Below are 20349 nucleotides of genomic sequence, written 5' to 3'. Positions count from 1 at the left end.
TGCGATAACAGGCAGCTCCTCCATCAGACAAAGGTCCCAAAGATGACTCAAAGCAGGTATTTTATGTGCAATTTTTGTCATTTCCATCAGTAGGCACACTACAGCGACTTACACTCTCTCATTACAAACTTCCCGATTACACAGACACAGCCACAACATTAAAATCACCTGCCTAATATTGTGTAGGTTCCCCTCGTGCCGCAACTTTGACCTGTTGAGACATGGACTCCACAAGACGCTCTGAAGGTGTCCAGATCCTTTAAATCTTGTAAGTTTTGAGGTGGGGCACCCAAGGATCAGTCTTGTTGTTGCGGCACATCCTATAGATGTTCGATCTCAGACCGCACCAAACCCTAACCCTGGCCATCCACATGATGTAGAAGAAACCGTGATTCATCAGACCAGGCCACCTTCTTCCATTGCTCCATTCCATTGGTCCAGTTCTGACGCTCACATGCCCAATGCAGGTGCTTTTGGCGTTGGACAGGGGTCAGCATGGACACTCTGACCGGTCTGCAGCTCCGCAGCCCCATACGCAGCAAGCTGCGATGCACTGTGTGTTCTGACACCTTTCTATCATAACAGCATAAACTTTTTCAGCAATTTGTGCTTCAGTAGCTCTTCTGTGGAATCGGATCAGAGGGGCTAGACTTCTCTCCCCACACACATCAATGAGCCCATGGGCGCCCATGACCCTGTCGCGGGTTCACCGTTTGTCCTACCTTGGACCAGTTTTGGTCGGTACTAACCACTGCATACCTGGGACACCCCACAAGACCTGTCGTTTTGGAGATGCTCTGACCCAGTCGTCTTGCCATCACAATTTGGCCCTTGTCAAAGTCGTTCAGATCCTTACGCTTGCCCATTTTTCCTGCTTCCAGCACATCAACTTCAAGAACTGACTGTTCACTTGCTGCCTCATATATCCCACCCCATGCTGTTGGAATGACATGAGCAATGCTATTCACTTCAAACGTCGGTGGTTTTAATGTTGTGCTCGATTGTTTATTTATTTACTTTTTAAATTGTTTTTCTGTTTATTTTTGTCGATTTCATTTTGCTGTCTGTCTGTCTGTCTGGTACATTTTTCATTGTATTGTATGTCTTCACTTGCTTTGCTTAGGATAAATCAGAAGAGGCCATTGCAATACAGACTCCTGGTGGAAAACAGGTGTGTGTCTCTGTGTTACTGTTAATCTTTGTCCACACATCCGAGTTCCTTAAGCAACCAGTAAACCAAACAAAACCGGTTTGGATGGTCAAACACACAAGACCAGAGAAGACATTTTAAGTTGTGTAGTGAAACAGCAACAGAGTATAAATAATATAAAGTCGAAATTAAAAAAATAAACAGAAGTGTGACCGAACACAAGAAAGCCCAATAAATCAAATGAACCACAAGGAAAATTAAATATAAAAGTACAAGTATACCACCATGTACCATAAGCGTGTGTACGCTTGTGGGACTTACAGATCTTCCAACATTAACATTTGGATGGTTGACAGTCATTGCAAAGACATTGGCGATAGTGGCGCCGCCCCTTGCGGTCGCTGGCGCTCCGGTCGACTTTTGCACATCTTAGTATTTTTTTCCGTTTTTATCTATACATTTTTATTTTATTCTATAAGTATTCGACATACTGTATTACGTTTTAGGAATCAGTTAGTTGGTCTAGTAGAAAGAAATTTTCCTAGGACATATGTGTGTAATCACCGGTTGCGTTGCATTACATTTCACTGCATATATGTATGAAAGTATGTATATGTATGTGACGAATAAACCTCTTGAATCATGAATCTTGACATTTCGCTGCATATATGTATGAACGTATGTACAGTATATGTATGTGACAAATAAACCTCGAGTCTTGAAACACACACAAGAGGAAGCGCCTGATAACAGACAGTGTTAAAAAATGTGTGTGTGTCTGTGTGTGTGTCTGATCATACATATTGGTTGCACTTGCTTATGTTATCGGAGAGATGTTTGTGGTACGTTAATCTAATTGACAGGGACTCTTCAAAGAACTGATGAAAGGATTACCGTTCAAGGCCTCGCCGAAGGTACAGCACATTGTTGGATTTGCACTAACTGCTTTGTGCTGGCTGTATGGGTGGTGGGCGTATTGGCTTTTTGTGGTGATGGTGGTCACTCTTTTAGGAAAATATTGTTGTATGTTCACAAAGTGATACTGTGATATCTGGGTGGATCCCAGTAGTTCCGTTGCTTTGCATTGAGTACTTTCTCTTGCGTACTTGTCGATGTTGAGTGTTGATTCAAATACACAACATTGATATAAATTGACTTTGAAGACCCTTGATTGATTTACTGAGTTCCAAATGTAAAACAGGAACTCATAGATTATGATTGCAGGAACTAGATATTCAACATTCCCTTTGGTATTCCAATTATATGGTATTATGTGTTCGGAAGCAGCAGTGCTTCCAAACAGTTCCCCAGCCATAAATCTAACCCTAACTTAGTAGCTAACTCCGAACTTTGTAACAGGTGAACTTCTTCTCCAAAAATGAAATACATCTACACTAATAATTTTATATGTGTAATATTAAAAGAATATTACTTACCTATGCTAGACTTCTCCTCCCCCCTGATCTGCATTTTAAAAGAGGAAAAAAAGTAAAAAAAGAGAATAAACAATGTGCCAGTGCAGCAAGAGTCATGGTTTGACTGTCAATAACTAAAACAAAACAAAAAGCCTAACCCCGCATCGGTGTCTGTACATCGCCATTTTTGAGGGTCATTGCCATTCTGTTTACTGTTTAATTTAACGTTTATTTTTCTATTTGTTTTTATCAAGTTTTTTGGCTTTATTTTAATCTTAAGATTTAAATACATTTTTACAAATGATCCAGTATTTTACAGCAATATTTGTTCAGTGAGTATACACTGGACAAATATTAGATGGAATTTCTATTGTTTTATTATTCAGTTAATTTCATATAGTGACCAAGAGGAAATGTAGGACCCCGGACAGCAAAGTGGTCTTAATTTGTCTTTAGTTCGTAGCATCTGCTGTTTTGTCAGTGGTAGCCATACTAGGTCCTGAAGTTTTCCTTCTGTTCCGGCTCTCCCCTCAGACCAGTAGTGAGCCCAGTCCGGACCCCCGCACTGAGGACCTGGGATTGGCTAAAGATGAGGACAAGCAGGACAAGCGTACAGAGCCCAAACCAGTACGTTTTACATCCAGTAGGATAAAAAGTACTCATATCGTATCCTACTATCCTATCTGAGAAGTATAAATATCCTAAGAATACAGTACATTATTAAAAGTAAAAGTCTTCCAGTCAAGTAAAATGATTAATATTAAATGTACTCGGGTAGTTTTTTTTTTTTTTTTTTTTTCAGCATGATGCCTTTCATTTTGATGTTAACACACTCTCCAAAGGTTGCCGTAATTTTTAAACTAAACTTAAAAGTTTATTTTATTATTTTTTTGATCGCTTTACTTGTATAAAAGACCCCCCCCCCCCTTTTTTTAACAAACTAAACAATTTACACAAAACACTAGTTGCAGGTATGGTGTTGTGCATAAATGCAGTAAAATTAGTAAAAAGGAATGACTAAATACTTTTAATACTTTATTTACATATTTAATAGCTGGTACTTATCTACTTTTAGAAACATCAACATAATAATTTCGCTTTTACTTGAGTCACTTTACGTTAAAGCTCTGAGTACTTCTTCCACCACTGGCTAAGTTCTGCCAACTAGTGTATTGACATTGACCATTGATTCTGAGTCTGTGGAAGATGGGACTGTCAGGATTACGTCCGGGGGGGGGGCGGATTATGGTTGCCCGAACTTGAAGTATTGAAGGGTAAAAACTGGTTGTGCCTAACATTTCTCATAAGCAGGAGAAAGGAGGGTTCTTCTCTGGCCTTGTCAAAAAATCCCACAAGCCGGTGGAAGAGACACCTTTACAGGTACGTTCTAGGTCTCAAGTCTTCTAATGTAAGCGCTTGCTTGCATGTACTGTAGGTGAAAAAAAGTCCCCTTTTTTGCCATGTTAGCACATATGGCCAATGATTATTTCACGTCTTGTGTTATTTTGTTTATTTTCTTCGATCATCTAATATAGGAGAATCTTGAGATTCCCCAGGAGCTTTCTGCAAGCAACGACAGTCTATCTGAAAATAACAACGAGGTGATTATTGATCTTTAATTACATAAATACAATCAGCACATGACCAACTACAATGAACAAAACAGGCATCTGGCATTATTTTACCGTGTAACAATGCATTATGTTATAACGCCATATTGTGTAATAAATGTCTTGCACTTATTACATCCGCGTATTACACCCCCCCCCCCCGTTTACGTGCGTGCGCGCGTGTGTGTGCGCGTGTGTGTGCGTGTGTGTGTGTGTGCGTGTGTGTGTAGGAGAAAGCAGGACTGTTCAGTGGATTGTTCAGGAAGTCTCCCAACCCTGAAGAGGTGAGAATGCATTAAGTACCTTTCTACAGTGATGGCCAGTAACACATGATGATTTTATACATCACTTAAACAGTAAAAAGTCTAAGTCTTCATGATGGTCTACAAATAAACCCTAATTTTATATTAACATAGAAAAAAAAAGGAAATATATATATATGCGCATATCTCCTTCCCTCTCTCCCCCCGCCATCCCTCTCCCCTGTCCCTTTTCTCTCTCATTCTCTCCTATCTCGCTCTCCTTCTTCTCTCATTCTCTCTCTCTCTCATCTTTCCTTCTCTTCCCCCTCTCTCTCCCCCTTCCCAGGCCATCTCCCTCTCTCCTCACCCTCGCTCACCCACTCTCTCCTTTCTCCTCCTCTCTCTCTCTTTCTCTCTCTCTCTCTCCTCACACTCACACCCCCGCTCCCCCCCTCTATCTTTCTCTCTCCCTATCCCCTTCTGTCTCCCTCTCCACCCCCCCCACTTCTCTCTCTCCCCCTCCCCATCTCTCCCCGCTCTCCCTCCCCCCTCTCTACCAGCCCCCCCCCCCCCCCCCCAAGTAGAATTAGGTGTAAATTGTATCTACAGTATGACAAGGGCCCTCCCAACTTTTGGTCCCCAAAACGGATGTCGTACGTCTATTTTAATAAAGTAAAACTGACCAATTCAATGCTCACTCCAATTAAAATCTCATATGCTTGATATGAATCTCCATTACTGATTGACCATTACCATTACTGCTTGAATCACAATTGCTTCTGGAATATCCCTTTATAGTAACATAGGCCCAAACTAGAGGTTGCCCACCATGACATCATTCCATGGGTGAATTACGCAACGATCGATAAACCTGGTCAAACGGGTCATATCGGGGCGCTTAACCCTTTTACCTCGACCGTCGTATTGAAGCGTATCATCCAATTCCCTCAGGAGCACCAGCCCCTCTGCGGCGGCAATCTATCGGCCAGCAGCGACAGTCTCTCCGAGAACCCCAAGGTGAGATCCCAAATGAATCCATCTGGAAAGCTTCAGGATAAGCGCTTTATTGTCGTTATGTAATGGCCGTGGATCAGGTAACCAACTGGCTCCGTCTGACGCGTGCAGGACAGGGGGGGATTTTTCAGCGGGATCCTGCGGAAGTCGCCCAAGCCGCCTGGAGAGGAGATGCCCGCGCAGGTGAAGCATTGGAATTACCGTTGTGTGTCAGTGTGTCATTGGCACATTTAGAGATATGTAAAAGATACACATTGCAGCTGGTGAGGTTTAGAATTCTTTCAGCGCTTAAGTTGTATATTGTGGACGTTTTTGAATTTCTGTTGATCAGTGACTGATTTTTCTGCTGCCTTTTTCCTCGTTAACTGGTCACGTTTACCGAATTTGATTTGATTGTTGTGGAACAACCCAGGACGAGAAGCCGCTGTCCGGTGAACTCTCAGCCAGCAATGACAGTCTGTCTGAGAGCACCAGCACCAAGGTAAAGCAGTGCCCTCCACCTTTCCTACAATACACAAAACAGACGGATTCCATGATTTTAATTGAATTTAATTTATTTTAAAGGTGCAGTGTGTAGGATTTACAGAATGGACTTGGCAGAAATGTAATATAATATTCACAAGTATGTTTTAATTAGTGTATAATCCCATGAAAATAAGAATTGTTGTGTTTTTCGTTACCTTAGAATCTGTTTTTAACTACATGAGGCGCAGTCCCCTGCCACGGGCGCTGCCATGTTGCATCACCATGTTTCTACAGTAGCCCAGAATGGACCAAACACTGGCCCTTCCTCTTCCTCTAACCTCCGTTACATTACCGGGTCTTCTATCTTCTATCGTTGACTCAGCAAACGGATAATAATATATGCATCCTGCAAACGCTATCTCGCTATCAGACGAAAGAATAATAGTTTTTTAGCATTACTTAGCTAATGTTAGCTTGCAGCCACCGTAGCTTCTCCTAGGTCATTGGAAAGGGAGGGGGAGGGGTATTAATATTAATATTAATATTATTTAATAAATTAAAAAATTTATTATTATTATTATGGTTATTATTTATTTATTTATTTATTTATTTTGGCCCTTCACATACCTGCAGTATGTGAATGTGCAGAGTTCCTGAGCAGAGAGGTGATTTGGGGAAGAGGAAGATATTTGGTCATTTTGAACTTGGAGGACATGTTTTACCCTCTCATGATCAGCGGAGACACAACTTTGCAGCCAGTTTAACCAGCAAACGCATTTCTTTCTTGGAGTACTCCCTGCTCATTCCGACGTAAGACGGCTACCCCATGTGTAGGGCTAGGTATAAGTACTCAAACCCAATAGAAATAACCCAATACCAAGTAGTATTGAAACTTATCCAGTCAGAAAATACCTGCATTTAATCCTTTCTGTACCCAGATCCAAAGAAAAATGACTATTTGTATTGTTTTGCTCGCAGCCAATTCCCGCAAGCGTTCTTCGATTTAATGCGACATGCGATTGGTTGACTACCACAGCAGCGGTAGTCAACCAATCAGTGACAGAAGTTTTACTCGCCGTAATCATTCCTCCTGTACTGGCAATTTTTTTTTTCTTTTATTACACTGCCCAAATACCTCATTGTACAGTTATTTACAATTACATTTTTATATATACTTATTTCAGTGATTTGAATACTTTCAAAATGTATTTACGTGACAATCATTTGGATGGGGAGGAGTGGTGGCATTTTATGCAAATAAATGCTTCCATTCACATGATAGGTATAGTAGAATAAACAAAGTACTCTATTGGTATCGGTATCACTTTAAGGGAACTGGTATCAAATTTTTTTTAAACAATACCCAGCCCTACCCATGTGTAGAAAGGAATTATGACTACGTTGATGGTGTCATATTCTATGTTTTATTGTGGCCTTCTCTGGGATTCAGGAGAAAGGAGGTGTGTTTAGCGGAATGTTCAAGAAATCCAAACCCGCCGAGAGCTCCCAACTAGATGAGGTGTGGTGTTTTGAAACCTTTCATATACTTTCAAAACTTTCATATCCGTTTTTTTTCCATTAAAATTCAAGGAGAGAAAGCTCTGGAGAGGTATTTTAAAAACTCATCTAGCATAGCAAAGAAATTACTAGATTTTATCCAGCATTTCAACCAAGTGTGTTCCCATTCTGACTGATTAATTCCAACAAAATATGTCCCTTGCTATAGAGGAGTGGTGTGTATGTACCGCATATTTAAATAAATTGTATTAGCAAAGACCTGAATGGCGTCCAAATGGAGGCCAGAGTGGATCCACAACTAATTTAGCAGTTTGCACTTGTGTGTGTGTGTGTGTGTGTGTGTGTGTGTGTGTGTGTGTGTGTGTGTGTGTGTGTGCGTGTGCGTGTGCGTGCTAGGAGAAACGCCAGGTTCACTCCGAGATGTCAGCCAGCAGTGACAGTCTCTCAGAGAACAAGGTAAGTTGACATTATAGACCTACAACACATAGAAACTGAGCTTAATTATTAGTTACTATTGCTTTTGTTAACGGAAAAACAGACATCAGTAGTCTGTGGATCTCATGGATCCACCGCACTCATAGACAAGATGAATAAAATGTGTGATCAGGGCAGTTCTGGCATACCGTCGGCATTGCTGCAGCGCACGCACATGCGCAAATGATTGCTCGCACAGGTCACATGAAAGCCTTACAGTCTAGTGATTGGTCAACAAGCAGGTCCTCACCAAGATGGCAGCATTTGCAAATTGTGACTGACGTCAGACTTTCATGGATGTCATGGATCCATCAAACCCATAGACAATCTGAATAAGATCTGTATTCGGGGCAGTTGCAACATGGCATTGTTTGGATAGAGTTTGTGATCAACAATCGCCAGCTCACAAAGATTGTGCCATGCGTAGACATATATTATGCTTGCGTGCATGCTGAAGTTGAGGGAGTACACAGATCACGTGATAGCACTGCAGTCTACCAGGCCGTTCCGAATCTGTACTCATAAAATATACCGCCGTCGGCTCCAGCAGGTGGCGTTGTCGGCTCCAATCGGCCTGCTCGCCAATTGGACTTTCAACTGATGTGCAATGCAATTTGCCATTGTATTACGTATGATTGCAATTTTCCAGGTGTGGCAAAGTAAATAATCCGCGGATCGGTGTGCCAGCGGGTGCCCACTGCAGGCTCCATGGAGCGCGCAAATACACACAGGATCCGCGGACACAGGACACAGGCTTTTTTTGTTTTGTTCAATTAGGAAAAATTAAATACATCTAAAGTAGACAGGGAAGGGACTAGACTGCTTTTTTTTTTCTTGCAAAAAACCTGCAGGTGTAATGTGACTGACCTTCTTGTTTGGATGTAATTTATATATAACCTTAATAAGACGGAATTCATGTGAAGAAAGTCCTATTTTGATTGAAAGATTTGTACATTTGAGTTTATTATTTATTATTACTGTGAGGGCAGTTTTCAGTTGATTTACAATGTGCAATAAAATAATTGTGTTCCCCAAAATGGATTAATATTTTGTGACAAATAATCGTGCTCACAATATTGACTAAAATAATTGTGAAAATCATTTCAGCCATAATAATGCAGCCCTACTTCAGAATAACTGCTGTTAGTTGCGGCATAGGAAACACACCCAACACCGCCCGATTATAGAATTACACTGTAACAAGGCTGGAATAAACAAACATCTGCAGTTACCAATCACACTGGAACAGAGAGCCAAAGCACACTTGTCCATTGAACTTAAACGAAGGACCGACTACCCTGGACCCCGCATATTGCTGCCTGCAGCCATATTTGTCATTATTATTTTATTCTGAAAATCATGGCATAACAAAATATCTGTTAGGGTCAGGGGGAAAAAGTGTAATGACACTTTGAATTTCTGAAAATAAGGAAGCTTTGTCACTCTTTTTTTTTTTTTTTTTTTAATAAAAATCACAGTTCTCTTTTTTTTTAGGAGAAAGGATTGTTCAGTGGACTTCTCAAAAAGCCTCCCAAAGCACAGAAGGAGAAGCAGGTGAGTTCATGATTTCGTAAGAACAGAAATTGGTTGATCAATATACACATAATCCTGACTTCTACTATTTATTTTAACCCTGAAGAAGGAAGTTTACAATGAATATCAAGTGAATAGGGGAGGGGGGAGAGACCATCAAAAAACCCACATTCCGTTATGAGAAGTAAATAACATGGTTCCCATGAGCAATTGTGGGAAAAAAAGTGTTGTTCAATACAGAGCTGTCTGTTTCCTCTTCTCCTTTTGTTTTGTTTCAGGAGAGCCTCGTTGGGCAGAGGGAGCTTTCTGCCAGTAATGATAGTCCGTCTGAAACCAATAAGACCAAGGTGGGTTGCTTCGCCGTGCTCAGGTATTAACGCTGATGCTAAAGTGAGGCTTATAGAATTAACCTGTGAGCTCTCGCACCTCAGGAGAAAGGAGGCGCGTTCAGCGGAATGTTCACGAAAACTTCCAAACGTGCAGAGGACCCTCAGCAACAGGAGGTAGGCACTTTATTATATTTCCATATTCAACAATTAGTTATGTTTATTGCCAGTTAGGTTAAAGTTTCACTTTATTTATCATAATATATATATCTATCTATCTATATATATATCTATCTATATATATACTTGATAATAAAGGATACAAACTTAAGTGATGTATCACAGGACAAACACCGTCTGCTAACTGAGCTGTCAGCCAGCAGTGACAGTCTGTCTGAGAATACCAAGGTCAGTCTTATTATTGCGCCACTTTTTCTGGTTTGCCATGTTCCGTCTAGTCTATTTTTTTCACAATTTGGCACATTGATGGAGATTTATCCCAATGGTCAATAATAGTAATAATTTTGGACCATGCTTCTAGCTGTAAGTCGTAAACGCTCAAACAGTAAGTAGGCGTATGTTCTGAAAAACTTGGAAAACTTGGTCCATGACCTCCATGCAATTGAAACAAATGTTTTATATTTATTTATTGTGGCAACTAGATGGCAGTCTTGTACAACTTATGTGCTTTTGGCACCACATAGTGTATCTTACGTTCTAAAACATACGCAATTTTGACACTACTAGTCGCAACTCGGAACACTTCCATAATCCATGATGTATTTAATGTTCTTGATTACGAGTCGCAATATGCCACGTTGATGGATTGATCCCAGTAGTCAAAATCTCAAATTTTGGCCCAATTGAACCATGCATCTAGCGCCACCAACAGGCCAAAGTCAAAATATTCATTTGACTGATGACCACATTTTTCAAACATGTGTGCAACTCACACCTTTTGTCCGAGTAATTCCACAATGGATCCTCGTTGCCTGACTTTCATTTGGATGCTCTATGGTCTAACTTCTCCCTCTTTAGCTTGACACTTGTAAATTGCTGCTTGGAGTTATTATTTATATTTATTGTTATTATTATTATCTATTTGTTTTTCATTATTACAAAACACAGCTCAGCATGGATGCGTTCAATCATAAGTGGTGCATTTAGCTTCCTTCACGATTTCAAAGGCATTGTCTAAATTGAAATTATAAAAGGGACTTGAAGATGTTGAATGGTTTGGGTTGAGCCTTCAAAAGAAACAACCGGAAGTTCTGTGTGTGTGTGTGTGTGTGTGTGTGTGTGTGTGTGTGTGTGTGTGTGTGTGTGTGTGTGTGTGTGTGTGTGTGTGTGTGTGTGTGTGTGTGTGTGTGTGTGTGTGTGTGTGTGTGTGTGTGTGTGTGTGTGTCCAGGAGAAAGCCGGACTGTTCAGTGGGATGTTCAGGAAGTCTCCCAAACCTGCAGAAACATCCCCACCTGAAGAGGTAAGAATGCGTTCTTAGAAAGTACTTGTGACTGTGACACATGATGATTTTATATCACTCGAACAGTAAAAAAAACTTTTTTATCATCTGGAAATGAGAGGCTTTGTCTACAAATAATCCCTTGTTTTATAAATACATTAAAAAATGGGAATATTGTGCATATTCCCTCCTTTGTTGTGGCTCACAGGACAAGCATTCTGCACACAATGAACTCCTTGCAAGCAGCGAGAACTTGTCTGAGAGCAACGAGGTGAGTTTAATCCTAAACAGATCCAGCTCAGACCATTCTGTCCAATTGTGTCCATTACATCTACTTTACTATGTTAATATCCATTTTCCTGACCATGTCTATCAGAACAATGGAAGTTTGTTTGGCGTCCGTCTGAGAAAGACCCCGAAAGCGCCAGGGAGAGAACCCACAGGTACAGAGGTAAGTCACGCTTCTTCCCCCTCTGGAAAAAAGTCTCGGGCCTCTTTGGACTCTTTTATTCCAAGATGTAATAGAAGGTTATTTATTTATCTATTTTCAGAGTGCAGATTGCCAGAGAGAACTCTCTGCCAGCGATGACAGTCTGTCTGTAAACAACATCACCAAGGTGGGTTGTGGAGGTTGTTTTTCTAGGCGTAAAAAGTTGTTTAGTAGAACCTGTTGCAGTGTTTTTATGTTCCTGAGTTCACATTATGCATTCCACTGTCGACATCTGTTACCACTTTGTGCTGGCTTTTCAGGAGAAAAGTATTTTCAGTGGAATGTTCAAAAAGCCCCAGAAAGCGCCTGAAGGCACCGCGGCCGATGAGGTATTCACACTGGATCTCAACTTTATCTCGTAACTAAATTTAAGCGTAATTGGGAGCTGATTTGCACTGATTCAATTACATTTATTTGAATTCAGCAGTTAAAGATTCCCGACGAAAAGGAAATCTCTGCGAGCTGTGACTCGCGTCTCTCCGACGCCACCTCTCAAAAGGTACTTTTAAAAAAAAACTAAATAAAATTCTGCTATGTAATGAAAAAGAGGTTTCTGCTGAAATTATATTGCACTGATTATATTCCATTTAGATACCACTGAAAAGGTACTTAAGTGTAAATGTTATTCTTACTTTGCCGAGGCTGTGGATCATTAATGTCTGAGTTAATTCTCTGATTTCGACTGAAAAAAATTGAAATTACATTGTTCTGCATACCCTAAATATCCAATATGTTCAGAATTTGGCTATTTGATGCAACTTAGTACAGTCGCCACCAAAATCTGTATTTAAATAACACATTGCTGTAGGTTTTGGCCCTTCCTGCTCTATTCGTGTCTTTCATTAGTACAACTCAGACATTTGGAATAACTTTTCTTCTAGGAGAAAAAAGGAGGTCTGGCTGTCTTATTCAAAAGGTCGACAAGCATCGAAAACCTGCTCGACAGTGAAGTGAGAGGGAGTCTACTGCACTTCAGCAAACAAGAAACCCTAAACTCCAACAGTGTCGTTATATTGTTATTATTAGAGTGTCAAGTAATGTTAGTTTTATTATTATTATTCAGCAACTTGTTTGCCACTTTCTTTTTCACAATTTTGCACATTGATAGATATTGATCCTTATAGTCTAAACCTCAAAATTTTGTCCAATTGGACCATGCGTCTAGCGCCACCATCAGGGCAAAGTCGCACAATAACTTCCGCCTGATGAGATTTTCCACCATTTAGAATTTTCTCTAGAATCTCCTCTGAGGCCATTTGTCCAATTTCAACCAAACCAACTCTGTTAGATTCCTTGGACCCCCATTGTTCGATGTCATGAAAAGAGTTCTGAAAGTCCTAACAATATGGCCAACCAACTCGGTATCACGCTTTTTCGTGCTAGTAGTCACCAAAATGAATCTATTAAATTGTGTCCCGGAGCACGATTGTCCGACTTTTTCCATGCTACCCAAAATTTAAAACAATTCATTTGAAGGGGAGATTTTCTTATGCTACATGAAACAAAATCAAATCATGAGGAGATTTTCTTCAACTTTAGGCGCCGATAGGTACACCAAAATTAACCTGATGGAAGTACACCACTGCGGGGGGGGCGCCATGTATCTATTCAAATTTTAAATGCATGCGTTTAAATGTTGTTCTTACTAGCACAAAATTAAAGCGGGATACTGGTTTTGCTTTTTCTCTGAATGGTCTATTAAATTCAATGTTGGGTCAGAATAGGGATATAGGGTCATTCCCTACAATTTAACTGTATATAAATGTGAGTGTTTGCGCACCTGGCTGAAGATGTTTATGTACCCATCAGCTAGTGAAGCGAGCTCCAATCAGAGACGTCGCTGTTACACTACTTCTCCATGACATTGCAAATTAAACATGTGTGGCAGTTTTGCCTGCCACACATGGTGTTTTCAGGGCCCTCCGGCACAGAGGACAATGGGTTGTTGTAGAGAGAAGGCTATTGTGTGTGTGTGTGTGAGAAGATTATTGTAGAGAGGAGGCTAGGTGGAATTAACCAGGAGCAGATAGAACATGTTGTGACAGGGGCTCCTTGCTTCTACCCGCTCCTACCCTGTGTGTGGGGATGGCGGTTTTACCTGCTGCTGGTTAGACCAACCAATGAGTAACAGGAATGCAGCCACTCTGATCCTGGGCTCCAACCACCCAGGTCCAGGTCAGGTGTGGCTGCTCAACCAGACCATCCCCACACCACAACATGCTTTTCTTACAACAAGGATGATATCATACGGACTTAAGGCTTCTACAGGAGCAAAAAATAATTATTATATACATATTTCACAATATTTACGCAATTGTTTCGCTAACAGCAAAAGAGACCACAAATTCAAAACTAGCCACTTCTCTTTCCGTCAATATTGGCTACTTAGTGTATGTAGTTTTAATTTGAAGTATTGTAGATGGACGTATAAAATGTAATTCATACATTTTTGGGTAAGATGTGTCATTAAATTCAATGCTATGTCACTTATGATCTTATCAGTCACTCATGATTCTCATCAGGAAAAAGGGCTGTTCAGCGGACTTCTCAAAAAGACACCCAAAGCATCCAGAGATGAGACAACTGCACAGGTAAGTGGTTGTCTTTCTTTTTTCTTTTTTTTTAATCATCTGTGGCTGTGGGGTCTGTTTTTGTCTTTACCATGTATTATTTTCTGTTTCAGGAAAAAGATGTCCAGAGGGAGCTTTCAGCAAGTAACGACAGCCTGTCTGAAATTCCAAACACTAAGGTGTGTTCTGAAGTTGTTTTTTTTTCCAATTGAAACATAAGTAATGGCACTTAAAAATATTCTTGAAACATCCCGCCATGGAAATAGGAATTTCCAAGCCCAAGAGGGGTCTTCTCTCAGAAAATGAAACCCTGATTTGTGCATTTTGGGGACTTTTTATGCATTTGAATCACACAATAATAAACTGACAGCAAATGCACTTTATTGTTAAGCAGGGACATCCTTAAGGGCTTACTGTCAAAATGGCTTAATCAGACAAAAAATATTGAACTTTAATTAAGTAAATTGAAAATGTTCCTGGGTGTAGGCAATCATTTTATATTAATATTTTTCATAAATTAATGTAAAACAAAATTGGGGCCTTATTGAGCTTAAGTTAACGTGGAGGAGAGAGGATACTGTGCTGAAAATATTGAGTTATAATAAAATCCATAAGGCGGTGAAAAAGTAGAACAAGATCAGTGATTGAAAGGGAATGGAAATTATTGAGCTTAATTTGGTTCAATGACCTAAAACTGATATAGAACAATCTGAAATAACTTGGGTGGACAGCTTATACTACGCTTCTCACTTGGACCAAAACATTAAACGTCACAAAAATGATATTCAACAAAAATCCTATATACGTATGAAGATGAAGAAATGAATCAAGTGGCATTGAATCCTGTGGCATTCAATACCAATTGAGCAACAGAATTTTTTTTTTTTTTTTTCCAATTATTAGGCAGAGATGACAATTGAGGATGATTTTAAAAGCAATGTGTGACTTTTAATGCAGTATGTACAGTATAAAAAACACAAAATTGCTATAGGAAAAGAACCTCTGACTCAGGACTCCAGAAATTTCTGTCAAAACCTGTCAAGGTCTTTGGGCAAAATTCAACTTAACTTCAAATGAAACATAACCATCTTCATTTCTATCTGACATATGTATTAGGTTTCCTCAAACAACCGGACCAAAATAAAAGATCATTGATACCGTTTAAGCACCAGTGATATCATCCCGTCACCTAACGTAAACTTCCTGTGTTTCAGGAGAAAAGTATTTTCAGTGGCATGTTTAAGAAGCCCCAGAAAGCACCTGAAAGCGCTGCAGCAGATGAGGTAAACTACATTTACCTTAATGGGTAGTAGAGCCGATATTGATTTGCACTGATTTTATAATTTGTATTCAGCAGTTAAATGTGGCTGCTGAAAAGGACATTTCCACTAGCTGTGAGAATCTCTCTGATGCCGCTGCTCAAAAGGTACTTAAGTGTCAAAAGAATACAATTTTCTGCTATCTAATGACAATAATGCAGCAGTAATGGCTAAGTATCACATTTTTGTATTGCCACTACATAAAACTTGGCATCATTTTTGGCCAAAATCCATATCTAAACACCTACCTTCTTCTAGGAGAAAAAAGGAGGTCTGGCCGGCTTCTTCAAAAGGTCGACCAGCACCGAAAACCTGCTCCAGAGCGAGGTGAGAGCGAGCCTAGTGCACATGAAACTCAAAACTCCTAAAAGAGTTCACATTTGTGCAAAACTTGGTACTCTAAGAGTCAAGCCTACTTCACAACTAAAACGACAAATGACAAGAACAAACTGTAAGTCCATTCGTTGCTATGGAGAGTGGGATTTTGCACAAAAAGCTTCCATTGAGGCTCCAAGATGCGTTCAAATTTTTCTCGTTTCAGTCTGACACAGCTACCGGAAGTGTGGTCGGTCAGTTGTTGTTGTTTTTTAATTTTTTTTTTAGAGGAATGGGTCTTTAAACTAAGTCAATAAGTCACTTATTTCAACTTATGACGTAATTAACGTTTTAACGTTAATTACTTTATTTGATAGAAAAAAAACTTTAAAGTTGGAGGTCACCATATTCACTATCAAGAATCCATGTGTGTTGGTATGCTTCGACTGAATTACCGGAGCAGATGGGGTGCTATTCCGGAGGCCGTCAAGATTCTCATCATCTTGCACTGATGGATAGAATCGAATGCGTTGTTGAGGTCGATGAACGTCAACACTGCTGATAAGTTGTTGGACTGAGGGCCAAAATTTGAGCAACAGTGGAGCGTTTTGCTCGGAATCCACTCTGGTTGTCTCTGAGGTGAGGATTAATCGCACCGTTCAATTGGTTCAGGATTATCCTATTGTGTATCTTTACAACAATGCACGACAGACTGATACCCCTGTAGTTGTCTCTCTGGGATCGCGTGCCAGTCTAAAGGATGATGTTGGAGTATGACCACTGGTCTGGCTTTTCATTCTTCATCAGTGCATAATTTCTGATCCCCAGCACAACGTCATCCAGGTCACAATTCTTGAGAACTTCCGGAGGTATGTTGTCTGGCCCTCATCTTTTCCATGCTTGAGGGACTCTCTGGCTTTGGCATACTCTTTGGCAGTAAAAGGCCCGTCATTGATATTCCAGTCCATGAGGATGTCGGGGATCTCCTCATCAGCACCTTCCACATCTAGAGTACTGCCAAGCAGATTACAAAAGAGAGTGAACCTGGTGGTAACGCTCTCCTCCAAGCTTGTCCCTGCAACCAGTCCCTCTTTTGCCTTTTTGTGCACTGTGATTTTATTGATGAGTTTCCAGGCCTTGCCGTATTTCTTCTCGCGATGCTCCACCTCTATCCTCCACACATTCACCATCAGCTTCTCTTCCTTGAGCCTGTTGTGTGTGTTGAAGGGCTGCTGTTGAGCCTCCTTCCATGCACTCTTGTTCTCCTTAAACTGGTTACTGTTCAAGTTCTGGTGTGACGAAGCATTCCAGTCCACATCTTTCCTGGTCTCTTCTGAAATTGAGTGTTCACGGTCAGAACACCATGCCTCGGTCATGAACTCTGCTAGATATTTCCCCTTCTGGTTTGGGGTGTCATGTGAATGGTGCATCGACAGGACCTAGCTTTCCATTAAAGTCTGTCCCAGTACTGCCAGGAAGTTGTGCGCTGGTACACTCCTGATTCTGGTCCGAAGATCCTCATAGAACCTGTTGACCACTTCCACTGGGGCAGCGTTGGTGGGTGAGTAGACATCAAGGATGGTTATAACTGGATTGCTGTCAAACTCTGCAATGAGGATTCTCTCAGTATGAGATCGCAATCTGCGAAGGTGACTGAATGCTAACGGATCAACATGCACTTGCCAATACTCAAGTGCAGGATTTCAATTCTGTACTCCTTACCACAATGGGCCATCTCCTGGGCCCTCACCTCCTCTCAACATGTTTGCGTTGTTTTAGGGGAAAAAAACGAGCTCTCCCATTTTCCCTGACATATTAAGGCTTCAGTTTTAAGCGTACGGTGGCCCTGAGAGCTAACGCACTGCAACTTAAGAAAAACACAACCGCATTAACAGGAAACACAACCGCATTAACAGGAAGCACAACCGCATTAATCGTTTGCGAACTTCACCACACTATCATGGAGCTGGTAGAAGCTATTTTCTCTGGAACATTGAACTCAACTGGCTTAAAATAAAAACTGTTGATTGATTTTTCAATCAATATTTTTTTCAAAATATTAATTGAATAGAGGAAGCAGACGGAGGGTTACAGACACAAAAAAAATTAGTTTCATATAATATATTGCAGATGAATCAGTGCATCCGGTGTGGCTCACTTCCATAATGGTGTGGCTCACTTCCATAATGTGGTTTTGCATTTGTGACCTGCGCGTACTTAAGGGTCATTTGGTAGCTTTCGAGGTTTTTTTTTTTTTTTTTTTGCATCATTGAAAGCAGCTTCCAAACAAGGTGTCACTTGTGCAAATCAAGCAAATATTTTTAAAGCTATGACTTGTTGGTGACAAGGGTGTGGCAAACTGTCTTTCTGAGATAATCACCTCAAAAGTTTTACCCACACCAGGTTCATTCAGCCAGCTCCCAGAATGCAAATAGGGTTGGCGGACAAACAAAGCCTCATGGCTACTTTACATACTGCTGAATGGGCCAATCATGAACAGCTCAACAACACAACTCATTTTGCTTTTTAAAAAGCTTTTATTTAACAGTAAGAATAAACATGTTTTATAAAAGCTGAATTATTTTGGAGTTTAAAAGTACGAACAACACAACAAAATGTAAAGTCTATCAATATTATGAGTCTCAGAAAATCTGAAATCTGAAAATGTCACCAACCTCAACGGATTTCATCACGTCATCAACTTTGGACGTACTGTCTCGGTCTCCTCCGATGGTTCTTAAAAATATTCCGTTTCATCGTCACATTAAGTCTGAAATCTGCTGTTTGAAATGCTCTCCAAGTCCGGAGTAATATCAGATTCAGCGTCGCTGTCGGAGAACTGACTATCATCCCGGAAAATGAAGGCCAGTACGCGTTGCGAACACTGACTTGGATCGATCGCACTGGTCAGATTAAGGTCCGAATTATGATTCAGAGCTTCCGCCACCCGCTTTGTGTAATCCATAACGATTCGGAGGAGGACGTTTTAACAGAAAAGTTAGACCGAAACACCCCCGTGCTGCGCTTTAACTGTCTGTACGCGGAAGTGAGGTAGGTGCGTGACGCAAAGTATTTTTCTTCTTCACCTGTCACAACAGTGGCTCCATGTGTGTAAAAGTAGTACAATTTAAAGGTTGAATTCTATCAAAATGGTTTCACATTGTGACTTCATATCACATGGAATATGGATGAATGATCTTCACCTGGACGGTCGCATTAAAGGAAACCTTCGATCGGCGTTATTCAGCACTGTTCCACGTACCGGTAAGTGAACTGTGTTTCCCCATGTAATCTAACGGGAATATTTAACTCCACGGTTTAACATTTTTCTACTATTTATAAATCAAACTCGGTTTTGAAAATATGTTGAGAGATAAAAAAAACACAAAGGAACGCGAATCTGAAAAAATGTTAATTTTCCTTCAAAAAAGGTTTTTTCAACCTTTGGCTGCTCCTGGCGATTTTAGAATTGCGCGAGATGGCGAGTTTTGCTGTGGTGGGACACATTTGTGTTTTCTGGTAATGTGATTGTGTTTTCTGTAAAGGCCGTTGTGTTTTTTGTTATTTGCTTGTGTTTTGTCTATTTGCATGTTTTCTTAAATTGCAGTGCGTTGAGCTCTCAGGGCCGCCGTACAAGCGTGCTTAAAGACTTAAAGCAGAGTACGCAAAAATTGTAATAAAAAAACAATGTAATGTAAAAAATAAAACATTTTATTTCAAAGCAGTATTTGATCTTTAAGGAGAACAAATAATTGAAATCAGGTTTAAAAAAAAGTTTTAAAAGTATTGTTTTGGAATCTATGTAGAAGTCAAGATGGCGATATCTGTGACTTATCGGAACATATTAGTGGGAGTTGTACTGTTACTTGCACCTTGTTGAATGCCTTTGTGTCAATCTCAATTTTATTCACTTCTGAAATGTAACCACGTTGCTTGTTTGTTTAGATGTTGGACCCGGGGACTTCTCAGCAGCTTTCCACTAGTTGTGGTGATCTTTCATCCATTGCCACACCAAAGGTATGCTGGTATGAAATTATATCCCTATATGAATCAGGGTGTCATGAAATGAAATGAAAATGCAGGGGGAAAAAAAAAAGGTCTCAGTATTGTTGATTCTTTTGATATGTTGCAGGAGAAAAGCGGAGCAATTTCAGGCATGTTCAAGAGGAGTCCCAAACCAGCTCCAAGATCCACGGCCCTCAAGGTATTCCTGAATTCCCTCCGGTGGTGTGTGTAATTTACCACACCCTGGACATTTGTTAAGTTCCCTTTCCAAACACTGTGTCGTGTCAGGATGTCGCACTGAGCTCCAGGATATTTAAACTGAGAGACGACGCCTATCTCAGTGCAGTTTCAAGCAGTTATTCTCATTTGTGATGGATAGTTTTGATAGGTTTGAATATCTGATAGGCTTAAATATTCCACAGTATTCCACAATACTAAAATCA

The 20349-nt window shown here is 40.4% G+C and overlaps 1 protein-coding gene across 1 annotated transcript in view; it reads left to right on the top strand.

Moving 5' to 3' along the window:
• The window catches only part of LOC307238416 (uncharacterized protein), a 36465-nt gene that overhangs the window by 4602 nt on the left and 11514 nt on the right, over positions 1–20349 (top strand). Inside the window, exons 7-34 of the mRNA XM_080011383.1 lie at positions 12–56; positions 1124–1171; positions 3100–3192; positions 3877–3945; positions 4101–4166; positions 4406–4459; positions 5369–5434; positions 5543–5614; positions 5844–5912; positions 7347–7415; positions 7811–7870; positions 9383–9442; positions 9700–9768; positions 9853–9924; positions 11157–11228; positions 11416–11478; positions 11584–11658; positions 11759–11824; positions 11958–12026; positions 12122–12196; positions 12579–12647; positions 14220–14288; positions 14381–14446; positions 15482–15550; positions 15625–15693; positions 15845–15913; positions 19847–19918; positions 20034–20105. Coding sequence (XP_079867509.1) covers positions 12–56; positions 1124–1171; positions 3100–3192; positions 3877–3945; positions 4101–4166; positions 4406–4459; positions 5369–5434; positions 5543–5614; positions 5844–5912; positions 7347–7415; positions 7811–7870; positions 9383–9442; positions 9700–9768; positions 9853–9924; positions 11157–11228; positions 11416–11478; positions 11584–11658; positions 11759–11824; positions 11958–12026; positions 12122–12196; positions 12579–12647; positions 14220–14288; positions 14381–14446; positions 15482–15550; positions 15625–15693; positions 15845–15913; positions 19847–19918; positions 20034–20105 — 1887 coding nt within the window. The remainder of the gene's footprint in view (positions 1–11; positions 57–1123; positions 1172–3099; positions 3193–3876; positions 3946–4100; positions 4167–4405; positions 4460–5368; positions 5435–5542; positions 5615–5843; positions 5913–7346; positions 7416–7810; positions 7871–9382; positions 9443–9699; positions 9769–9852; positions 9925–11156; positions 11229–11415; positions 11479–11583; positions 11659–11758; positions 11825–11957; positions 12027–12121; positions 12197–12578; positions 12648–14219; positions 14289–14380; positions 14447–15481; positions 15551–15624; positions 15694–15844; positions 15914–19846; positions 19919–20033; positions 20106–20349) is intronic.

This window comes from Zeus faber, assembly GCF_960531495.2.
Source record: "Zeus faber genome assembly, chromosome: 12".
Taxonomy (NCBI): Eukaryota; Metazoa; Chordata; class Actinopteri; order Zeiformes; family Zeidae; genus Zeus; species Zeus faber.
This window is presented reverse-complemented; position numbering and strand designations above follow the sequence as displayed.